Here is an 11,786-nt window from a genome sequence, read left to right as displayed (position 1 = left end):
CCAACCTGCAGCGCTCACAGAGACAGATGGCTTTGGATGCTAACAGAGATCTCAGCTGAGAAGCGACAGCATTTACACACCTCCTGTTTCTGAGCAGGCAAGTTCCAGCAGGCTTTCAAACCAGACCCTTGAAAAGGGGCATCAAGTCACACAGATCACTGCTCCAACCCCAGCTGCTTGGTGAAACAGTGGCTTTGTGGCCATGAGGTGGTGTGTCCCCCCCCAAAGCCTCTTCTCAAGCCCAAAGCAGAGCATTTTTAAGTCAAGTGTCTCCATGGAAACCTCCTTGCTGGAGAAAACTGCACCCCTTTTGTTTCAAAGGGGGATGCAGTTGGGTAGGAGCATAAAGCCTGCCTGGAGAAGAGCCTGCAGCGACTCCTCGGGCAGATTTATGTCCCTTAAACCACATCCGTTCTATTAAGAGGTTTTAGTGATGCTAAAGCTGTGCTATCGCTGCTGCATCTAAACCAGCACGTTCTGCTGGCTCCTGCATCCCTGCCCTGGCTCTTCGCTCTCAGCATCACAACCTGCCCTCATCAGGGCACATGGGATCCAAATACCCCTCTCACACACAAACTCTTGGCTGTGGTGACCTCCAAATCATCAAATCCCAAACTGGTTTGGGTTGGAAGGGACCTTAAAGCTCATCCAGCTCCAACCCCTGCCACGGACAGGGACACCTTCCACTGGAGCAGCTTGCTCCAAGCCCCTGTGTCCAACCTGGCCTTGAACACTGCCAGGGATGGGGCAGCCACAGCTTCTCTGGGCACCCTGGGCCAGCGCCTCAGCACCCTCACAGGGAAGAGCTTCTGCCTTATCTCCAACCTGAACTTCCCCTGTTGGAAGGGGGCAGGGGTTGGAACTGGATGAGCTTTAAGGTCCCTTCCAACCCAAGCCAGCCTGGGATTCTATGATAGGAAGCTGCTGTAAATGGCTATGTGAAAGGTAACATGGGTGTTGATGCTGGACAATGCAGATGAAGGGAGAGTGGAGGAAAGGATGTCCTTCAGAACAACAAAATCATCCCACAATCCTAAATAAGGGCAGTTACAAAATTTGTTCAGTTTTTCCCAGAACACAAACCCATGATGTGTCTGCTCACCTGAAATGAGGTCCAGGCACACTGCAGGGGTCACCTTCTTTTCCTAGGGAACACAAAAGCCTAGGACAAGATGACCCACATCTATGGTCACAGTCCTGCAGCTTTCCAGTGGAGGACAAAAGGCTTTTGACAAAACCCCTCTCAACAGAAACCAGGCAGGACCGATCCAAAGTGCAAACCAATGACACAGAAGCACATCATGGAATTAAGTAGGCTGGAAAAGCCCTTTAAGCTCATCCAGTCCAGCCATTCCCCAGCACTGCCAAGGCCACCACTAACCCATGGCACTGAGGCCTCGTCTCCACGCTGTGTGAACCCTTGCAGGGACGGTGCCTGCAGCCCTGCCCTGGGCAGCCTGTGCCAATGCCTGAGCACCCTTTGGGGCAGGAATTGTTCCTCAGCTCCATCTAAACCTGCCCTGGTGCAGCTTGAGGCCGGTTCCTCTTGTCCCATCCCTTGTTCCTTGGGAGCAGAGCCCAGCCCCTCCTGGCTCCATCCTCCTCTCAGGCACTTGTAGGGAGCGATCAGGTCCCCCCTGAGCCTTCTCTTCTCCAGACTGAACCCCCCAGGTCCCTCAGCCGTTCCCCATCACACTTGGGCTCTGATCACTACAGTAACAGGGATGAACAGTCAGTTGTGTTGATTCCTTTCCATTATGCAATAGAGAACCCACAAGAGCAATGTAAGCCCATACAAATCACCTGCTCTACTTTCTTCGGGGTAACTTAGCAGAGATCTTGCTGTGGAAAAACAAGCTCATGTGCGCTCAGACGTAGGGTGCATGTGCATTGAGGTTCTCCTCTCAATGGAGTGCAGGGGATGGAGTGAGGAATGGAGTTAAAGGGAAGGCAGAGACATTAAACACATTGTGGTCCTGTGCTGTCCAAAAAGTCAACTGGCAAATCCATAAGAACAGAGCTAGGTGAGGTGTTAGATCAAGTCAGATCTACCCTCTAATTCCTTTCTTCCCACATATGCCATCTGGAGTCTTCCAGGCAAAACACAAAGGAAGTCCTTATCAAAGGGAATTATCCATGGATAGCGGCCTTCCATTCCACAATCCCCACCTAAGCTCCAAGCAGAGCTCATCAATAGACCACATCCCACCCCAGGCTGGCAGTTACTGTTTTGCCCAAGCAATTTATCCTTGGATCCAAGCTGTGCAAGGGGAAACCCTTTGGTATTAGAGAGAGATGAAATAGAGAGGGACAAAGGGATGCTGCAGCTTTTGGCAATGGCCTTTAGATAGTGACCACCTTGGAGCACAAAGAACGGGAGAAGGCACCACAGAAGCAAGCTCACAAACTACCTACACCCAGCAGAACTACTGTGAATGTATTGGGGAGCAAATGGGAAAATGCACCTGAATTAAACCCAGGTACAGCGAGGAATGGGCTGAGCCAGGAAAAGGCCTCAGCAAGCAGCAGGAGTGAGTTTCTGTGCCACACAAGTGCTTTGGAGAGAGAGGAGAGGTTGCTCCAGGATTGGTTTATACTCACCCCATTAACGACCAAAGCAGCACAAAGCATCTCCCCAAAGTGATAACACAGATCCTTTTATCTATGTGTAGAGTTACACACAGAGACATAATACAGAAGATTTCTCTATGGGTAAAGTTACTCCCTTGAGAGCCATTTGCTATCCCAACGTACTGGAGGAGAAGGAGTAAGGGGCAATGTTACATGTGTAAAGTTACACATAGAGACATGATACAGAAGATTTCTCTATGGGTAAAGTTACTCCCTTGAGAGCCACTTGCTTTCCCAAAGGACTACAGGAGAAGGGGTAAGAGGCAAGGTTATACTGCTTCATCCAATGCATTCAAATGCCTGGTGATGATGCGAACAGCATCCAACAGACTTGCCTGCTGACAGTGACCTCTCCAAACCTCCCTCAGCCCCAAATTAAGAAACTCAGCAGTCGTTTTATTTAAGATAAAAAAAATCAGTATACAGCTGAACACGAGCCCAGTGTTTCAACCAACCCCTCTCACAGGTCCGGGTTCCATGGTTTGCAGACTATTGGACACCAAAGGAATCAGCAGCGTAAAGAAACCACTCTCATTTCCTCAAAAATTAATGTCTCCAAGACAGCAGCATCTGTGATCAGTTTGTTTTCCATTGGACATGCTCTAAGAACCAATTGTTTTCCACATCGTTTTGCTGGCAAAGCTTATCTTTATCGCAGTAATTGCTCTGTTTGCTTTAGAACACAGGGCAAGGGTCCTCTAAGAAGCCTCGCAGCACTGATAAAATAGAGCTGGCTGACAATTCTTCCTGTGATTTACCTTCTAGGACATAGAAATGTTGTTGAGTTGAAACTAAAAGGGGAAGGAACCCCCAGTCCACACAATCAGGCAAAAAGATGATCCATGAATTAGATACTCCAATGGCTGCAGGAAGCACACAGAGGCTTTTCCATCCTCCCTCAAAGGATCCAGCAGTGCTGAAGGAGGGATGCGTATGCACACCCTCATTCCCCCTTCGGTTGTTGCACTCTTCACATCGCTGCTGCTTCCTTCCTTCCCTCCTCAAGTCCTCCAAAGCAGCCTCAGTGGGGTAACAGCAGCTTGGCAGAAGCAGGCAAAGTCCAGGCAGCAAAAGATTTCCTTTATTACAATAAGCATGGTCTAAGGCTCCACATGATTCTTACAAATAAACCCAGTAAGAACTATGGAAGCAAACTGGCTTTGCTACATGTAGGTCAGGATCAGACGTTCTCAGATCTTCTCAACCATACAAAATGCTCTTCCCCTCCCCCATCACAAGGATGGGAAGGCAGTTCACTCTTTACGATGTCCCTGCTGGGTGCCCTTCCACATTCAGTGATAATACCTCTGGCACCCTTCAGGGCAGATCAGTTTTAAGAACCCCCCCCGTGAAGAAGGAGCAGAAAGGGAGAGGGAGCAGTAATTCAGTCTCTGAAATGAGCATCTCAAAGTCATTGACACGACGACTTGTGTTGACTCCATCACTTTAATGGTTGTTCTTGGCTGCCTCTTTAGCTGCAATAATCAGAGGGGTGAGGCTAGAGAGAGGCTTGGCAATTTTCAGGAACTGGTGCTAGGAGAAAGAATAAAGAGAAAGGGTTAAACCTGACCCAGAAGTCTTGTGGCTATTCCAAGTATTGGCACTTAGGTGAGTTGAGCAGCTTACTCTGACCTCTGAACAGGAGAAACCAAAAGGTCTCGATCCCACCACAAACTTCTGGGCCTTGCCTGAAGTGATGGACAGATTTGCACCCAACACAAGCTAAATTCTCCAGTGTTTGTATATGTCCAAAACCAACCAAAACTCAGGGAATTCCCCTGGGGAATTATAAAGTCTTGCAATAATCTATCTATTTTCCTCAATGATACGGTTTAGTGGTGATCTTGGTAGTCCTGGGGTAAATGTTGGACTTGATGATCTTAAAGGTCTTTTCCAACCTAGCTGATTCTATGATTCAGGTTCTAAGATTCTATAGTGAAACACAGTGTAGAACAAAGGTGTACTAAAACAACCCTGCTGGTTTCAAACACAAGGCGCAGGGCTCCCTGCAGGAATCACCTCTCATTCCTCCCTTCCTTGTTATCACAGGTCTGGTAAAAGCATTGCCTTAGTCTTTTATGGACATTAGAATCCCAGACTGGTTTGTGTTGGAAGGGACCTTAAAGCTCATCCAGTCCCAACCCCTGCCACAGGCAGGGACACCTTCCACTGGAGCAGCTTGCTCCAAGCCCCTGTGTCCAACCTGGCCTTGAACACTGCCAGGGATGGGGCAGCCACAGCTTCTCTGGGCACCCTGTGCCAGCACCTCAGCACCCTCACAGTAAAGAACTCCTTCCTTGTCTCCAACCTAAATCTCCCCTGTTTCAATTTGAACCCATTGTCCCTTGTCCTGTCGCCACCATCCCTGCACTGTGCAAAGCAGCTGGAATTTCAGAGAGCAGCACAGGACCATTCAGTCTCCCACACAAGGTGCTCTGTTAAGTAAAACAATATTGATCATCACAACAGCTCCCAGATGAGAGTGAAGCCGTGTACAGCAAGCCCACCAGCAGTTCCAAGAACAAAAAGCAACTCTATCCCACAGGACTTCTGAGCATCCAGAGGGAACAACCACCCAAGGCAACATGCTTCAAAGATGGAGGGGAAAAATAACATCAGAGACTACAAAGTAGTTCAAACCAGGCTGAAATGTTACGGTCAAAGTGTTCTGCTCCAAGGAACAGAACATGACTGCTCTCTGGTATTTTGGGGCTGGAAAGTGCAGTAGAAAAAGCCATCTTTCAACTACTGCCATTCTGACAATGATTAATGCTTCATTACAGCCTCAGAAGGCAGCAACACACCCAGAACTGAATGCACCAAAGTAGTTGAAAGGAAGGAAAACACAAACGGGAACTGTCTCACAGCTGAGGTCTGGGTGCCCCTGATCACAGATTCATTTTACAAAGAGCTGCATTTTCCACCCCCAGAGCAAATTTGACAGAAGGAACACATGAACCACTCCTCACATCTGTGTCAGCAAGAAGCCTGGCAGCCTGGCCCTCCTCTTTCACCAGGAGTTCAGGCTAAAGGCACCAGGCTTTCAATGAAAGGACTGATGATGGGATGAGGGACACTGGCTCAGGGTGCCCAGAGAGCTGTGGCTGCCCCATCCCTGGCAGTGTTCAAGGCCAGGTTGGACACAGGGGCTTGGAGCAAGCTGCTCTAGTGGAAGGTGTCCCTGCCTGTGGCAGGGTTTGGAACTGGAGGAGCTTTAAGGTCCTTTCCAGCCCAAACCAGTCTGCAGTTAAGATACCTCACAAGCTTTGTTCCATCACCTCTTTATGGAGTAGTGTCTGGCAAAATGTGGTATCACCAAACTGCCCCAGGTAATGCACGCTGTGACTAAGCAAAAGAGCTTCATGATCCCTCCACCAGGAGGGAGACAATCAGAGCATCTGATAGCTTGAAGCCCTCCTGCTGTCCAAATCAGAACAGCACATCAAGATCATGACAACACATACAGATGTCATGGCCAGCTGTGCGAAGAAGCCATAGGGTTTAGGGGGCTCGGCATCTGGCAGGCCTGGGGCACAGCTATTACTGCACGTTGCTTACAGAACACACTGCACAGCTGCCACTAGTAGAAGAACAGCATAGAAAAGGAGTAGTTTGCTATCACTTTATTAGAGATTTAGGTTTGAGGTTGGGTTTTGGTGTTTTTTTTTCTAGCAGGTTTCCTTAGCTCTGCTGATGCCATATTTCAGACCCCAAACAAGACCTTACCATAAGCCTGGCCTCACTCAGCTGTCCCTGCCCATGGCACGGGGTTGGAACTGGATGATCTTTAGGTCCTTTCCAACCCAAACAGTTCCATGATTCTATGGCTGCAGGATTACAGTGATTCCTGTTCCCCATTGCCTACCTGCAGCAGCTCTTTGGCAGAGCCTCTCTTTTCCACATCCATTTCAAGACATCGGTTTAAGAAGTCTCTGAAGATGAGTGAAAGCTTCTCTGGGTTCTGCAGTTCTGGAGTCCCATTAGTGGCAATGAGATACAGGGCCTAGAGCAAAAATAAGCACCAAAGAAACGGGAGGTTATGAAGGTCAGATTCCATCTCTGGATTACAGAGACACCCATTTCTCCTCTGTCTCTGTTCAATGGAGAGGAAGAAAATCCCACCTTATCAGGGTGACTAATCAATGCTTCAGTTTCAGCAAACAAAATAGCTGCCAGCCCTATTTTAACATGGATGGGATCCAATCCTTTATTGTTTTACCCTCCTAATCTGGGTTTGGATCCTGCAGTCCTCTCAAGGGATTAGGAGGACAAAAACAACATTCCAGACTGTGTTTATATAGGGAAGTTAACTGGCATGACTCTACCAGTGCTAGGCTCCTGCAATAACTACATCCTCATGGGAAAGTACCCCTGAATAAATAGGGTTATTTTCCTCTCAGTACTTCGCCCTAGTGCACAAGGCCTAAAACTTCACTATGATGACAATGCAGTCGGTTCCTCACATGAAACAGATCCTCAAGCAGCTTTGAACATCTTCCAGAAACAAGTAGCTTTGCTACTGTTTGGGGCTGAAGCATTGACACACAGACCCCCTCTGAGAATGAAGGGACTCAGAATTCCATCCAGTTCTGGATTTCACACAAGAGATTTCCTGGATGCATTTTCATAAGGAACGGAAATCTGTTGGAGACTTGTTAATACACAGCCCCTTTGAGCACATCACTCAGCACATCCCATGGGAGCAGGCTGATAGCCTGGGAATTGGCACACGTTGAGTTAAACGGGGCCAAAGTACTGTTACGCAGCCACCTTCCTTTAACTCAACACCCAGTTCCCTTCCTTTCGCTCTTTGCTGCTGCTCTTCTCTCCCCAGAATCAGTTCCAAAGCAAGAGATGGAGACAAAAGTTAAACAGAATCTTTCTAGATCCTGTGTAGCTGAGGGAGAAGCCATAAACCTGGCTTATATTAAGAGCAGTTACATCCCTACAAACTGACAGCATCACCCCTCTCATTATAAACTGAACAAGGGAAAGACACCAGAAGGCTTAAGCCCTGCCAAAGGTGTTATTAATCTTGTAGCTTTATTTGGTACATGCAAGGAGGAACCATCAGCAGGAAGAAAAAGCTCCATTTATGGAACAGTAATGTCATATTCCTGAACTTAAGGACAACTCTTCCCTACTGAGTGCACAAGGATTCAAGAAGTCAGCTGCTTTGGTGCCATCAGGTACTCTTTCTGCCTCTATCAGCATCTCCAGGAAGTGGGAAATGATGAGTGTGCATGATCTAACTCATCAGAGCTGACCAGAGGGTCTGCACAGGAGGATTCCACACCTCTGCTACCCAGAGCAAAGTATGGCTTATAACTAAAACTGTCTCCATCTTCTCACTATGGCATGTATGGAGATAGGGGGGTGGAGGAGTCATTTAGCCAGCTTAGCAAAGACATGGGGACAAAAGATACTCGCTTACTCTTAGAGGGTTCTCATTGAGGTAGGGGGGCTCTCCTTCGATCATCTCGATGGCCATTATCCCCAGCGACCAGATATCCACTTTGGGCCCGTACGCTTTCCGTGTCACCACTTCAGGTGCCATCCAGTACGGGGTCCCCACCATGGTGCTGCGTTTGCTCTGCTCAGGAGTGATCTGGGCACAGAACCCGAAGTCAGCTGGAAAATAAAGAGGGGGGGAAGAAACAGACACAAACATCAGCAAGTTTCTCCAAAACAATGCTGACAGATGCTAGAGCTGTGGTTACCCTGCTGCAACTGTGAAAGGAGCGGTGGTTTTGTGAAGGGCCTGGAGCCCAAGTGTGATGGGGAAGGGCTGAGGGACCTGGGGGGTTCAGTCTGGAGAAGAGAAGGCTCAGGGGGGACCTGATCGCTCGCTACAAGTGCCTGAGAGGAGGATGGAGCCAGGAGGGGCTGGGCTCTGCTCCCAAGGAACAAGGGATGGGACAAGAGGAACCGGCCTCAAGCTGCACCAGGGCAGGTTTAGATGGAGCTGAGGAACAATTCCTGCCCCAAAGGGTGCTCAGGCATTGGAACAGGCTGCCCAGGGCAGGGCTGCAGGCACCGTCCCTGCAAGGGTTCACACAGCATGGAGACGAGGCCTCAGTGCCATCGGTTAGTGGTGGCCTTGGCACTGCTGGGGAGCGGTTGGACTGGATGAGCTTAAAGGGATTTTCCAACCCAGATTCTATGATTCTAATACAGAAAATGGCGTTGAGAGGTAGGGTTCTAAATCTGACCCAGCAAGGCCATGAGGATCACAGACTTGTCTATGTGGATGATGGAGATTAGTAAATAACTCTAAGATGCTGAGACGCTTGACCGTGCTTGCAGCATTATGCAGCTGTAACACACTATGTAATATATGGCTTAAAGACTGTTTCTGGGTGTGTTAAAAAAGACTGTACAATCTGACCTAGATACATCCCCCAACCCACATGCTGCATTGTCTGATGGCATTTGTTGATGGTTCCCCAGAGAAGCTGTGGCTGCCCCATCCCTGGCAGTGTTCAAGGCCAGGTTGGACACAGGGGCTTGGAGCAAGCTGCTCCAGTGGAAGGTGTCCCTGCCCGTGGCAGTTGGAACTGGATGAGCTTTAAGGTCCCTTCTAACACAATCCTATGGTTCTATGATATTTGCAGTCCCAGAGATAGCACTTCCCCAGTAGATGCATCATCCCTCAAACAGGCTTTGCTTTACAGAGCAAACAGTGTCCAAAATAAATGTAAAGTACCTAAATTTATACTGATTATATTCTTTGAACAGACAGAAAGATGAGGAGCCGTCACACAGAGATTGCTGGGTCCTATCTCCTGCTTGTATTTGACTTACCAAGGGAAAACTCCTTCTGTTCTTGTGAGCCCAGCAGAATGCACCCAGCGAGAGGCACTGCCCATCCTGACCCCCTGTGGCACCACGGCTCTAATTTTAGGCAGGATGATGGAAATTCTCCTGATCCCTCACTGAGGTTTCATCAAGGGTAACAATCAGGGAAGGTACATATGGTTCATGAAGAGAGGAAACGTCCAGCAGAGCCAATAAGCAGCTCAGGTCCAGGTTACTGCATCATATCCACAGGGACTTAACTCTCTAAACTACAGCCCTGTACCTGCAGAGTGTGCTCAAAGAAGCTGTTCCATCAGAACAGAGCACTTTGGCCCTGATCAGCTATTCACTGCGAACACTCCAGAGATGTGACTGTACCAAAGTACAGCTTTAGTCTAAAAAGCAATTATGTGCAAAAAAAAATCCCCCACCTTCTTACTCAGCATATCTGCACTGTGTGAATTTTGAGTCATATCTGCTGTCAGTGCTGACAAAAATAGATGTATTTATGCCTGTTGGGTGCCAGCCAACAGAACTGAGAGCAGGAGAAAAGGAGCACAGTTCCGTTCAAGCTAGAGGTGGAAGATAATCATTCACTGCTTTCCAGCCTTATCTCTGCATGGGCAAGGATAAGAACAACAGCCACCGTAGCACCCGAGGGGCAGAACAGTCTCAAGGTCTTCATGAGTGGTGATAACACAAGGAGGAAACCATGTTTAGAGGTCAGTCTGGGTTGGAGTCGGAAGATGAAGTGTTTTCTAGATACACAGTTGTCAATTCACTCCTTTTCTGGACTGCAGTAGCATTAAAATACAGTTACCTTAGCCCACAAAAACAGATGAACAAACCCCAAATCTCACTTTGAGTCTGGTATCCATTCACAAGGACTCATGATTGCCAATGTCCATTAAAACCAATGCCACAAAATACCTACAGGAGCATCTCCACACCCTCTTCACCATCACATCAAGCATCTCCAACACCCATCTCCCTAATAGGCCTGTCTCAGAGCACATAACAGACTTGGGTTGACAACTCAAGTCATCACCAGCGATGTTCCTCACGTACTTAGTTTGACAGAGCCGTCCATTCCCAGCAGGATGTTGTCACTCTTGATGTCTCTGTGAATAACTTGGTTTGAATGGAGGAATTCCAGAGCTTGGAGACACTGAAAAAAACCCAAAATGAAACATAAAAGAATTGAGATATTCTTACTGTGCATGAAATCATTCACCAGTCGCAATTATCCAACTAATGGTCTAACAATGTGCATTTTGAGTAGCAAGGGCTTAGTGTCTTAGAGACCTTCATATCCTCAGTGTGTGCGAGGCTACAGAGAGATATCCCACTGGGATTAGCAGGTCATAGGAGGACAAGTTAGTCCCAGAAATCCTGAAGAACAGGCATAAGAGATCCCAAGGATTCCAAGCCCATTTCGCGTTCTAGTCCTCCCTCTATGGTGAAATGTATTAGGATTGTAAGATGCAACCTCCTGGATGAAACCCATCCTCTGAAAGAATGATGGATTACAGGAGCTATTGCAATGACTGTTGCCTTACAGGAGCTGGAGACAGCTATTCCCGTGGAGGCAGTGACAGCTCATGGAAAACCCATGCCCCCTTCCCAATCGTGGCTCCCTTCAAGCACAAGCGCTGCTTTACCTCTCGGCACACGGCTGCAATCTGTCCTTCATCCATGCAGGTCTCAGTCACAACATCTGTTAGGGAGCCTCCTGCCAAGTACTCCATGACCACCCAGAGCTCGTCTCCTACAAGGTAACTGAAGAGCCAAAACCAGGCTTTAAAATCAGCAAGTGTGAGCATGCCACCATTTACCCAGCCAGAACATGGTGGGTTTTAAAGCTGTCTTAGAAACACAGAGGAATCATGAGCCTTGGGCAGTGCATTTAACAGTACTGGGGCATCAGGTACTTGTACTTTCTGTACAGGGGGAGGATCTGATCAAAACCTGAATGAGCAGAGAGAAGGGTGAGTGCAGAAAGTCAATGAGAGGGGTAATGGAAGAGCAGGCTACAAGTTTCCTGGCCATAAAATTGGGCTGGAGCAGCTCTGCTCTGGAGCCAGGCTGAGAGAGCTGGGCTGGTTCAGCCTGGAGAAGAGAAGGCTCCTTAAGGGGAGACTTTAGAGCAGCTCCCAGTGCCTAAAGGGGCTACAAGAAACATGGAGAGAGGCTTTGAACAAGGCCAGGGGAGAATATCTTCCTAACGTCTAATCCCAATCTCCCCTCTGACAGTTTAAAGCCATTCCCCCTCGTCCTATCCCTACAGAACAGGCAGAATGGGCTCCATCACTCCCACGCTCCTCCAGGCTGACCATACTGTTAGCAAGCTGGAATCT

General features: G+C 48.4%; 1 protein-coding gene across 6 annotated transcripts in view; it reads right to left on the bottom strand.

Moving 5' to 3' along the window:
• Positions 1-4,077: 4,077 nt before the first annotated feature.
• Positions 4,078-11,786, bottom strand: part of PAK1 (p21 (RAC1) activated kinase 1) — a gene marked incomplete at both ends in the record, with an annotated part of 29,005 nt that continues 21,296 nt past the window's right edge. For 4 of the 6 annotated variants that reach the window (XM_080612714.1, XM_080612715.1, XM_080612718.1 and 1 more), the window contains 5 exons: positions 4,078-4,164; positions 6,497-6,634; positions 8,066-8,262; positions 10,498-10,597; positions 11,091-11,208. In XM_080612714.1, the coding sequence (XP_080468840.1) occupies positions 4,078-4,164; positions 6,497-6,634; positions 8,066-8,262; positions 10,498-10,597; positions 11,091-11,208 (640 nt within the window). The remainder of the gene's footprint in view (positions 4,165-6,496; positions 6,635-8,065; positions 8,263-10,497; positions 10,598-11,090; positions 11,209-11,786) is intronic. The other 2 variants (XM_080612717.1, XM_080612716.1) reach the window with 2 other exon arrangements.

Source organism: Psittacula echo, assembly GCF_963264785.1.
Source record: "Psittacula echo genome assembly, chromosome: 3".
Taxonomy (NCBI): domain Eukaryota; kingdom Metazoa; phylum Chordata; class Aves; order Psittaciformes; family Psittacidae; genus Psittacula; species Psittacula echo.
This window is presented reverse-complemented; position numbering and strand designations above follow the sequence as displayed.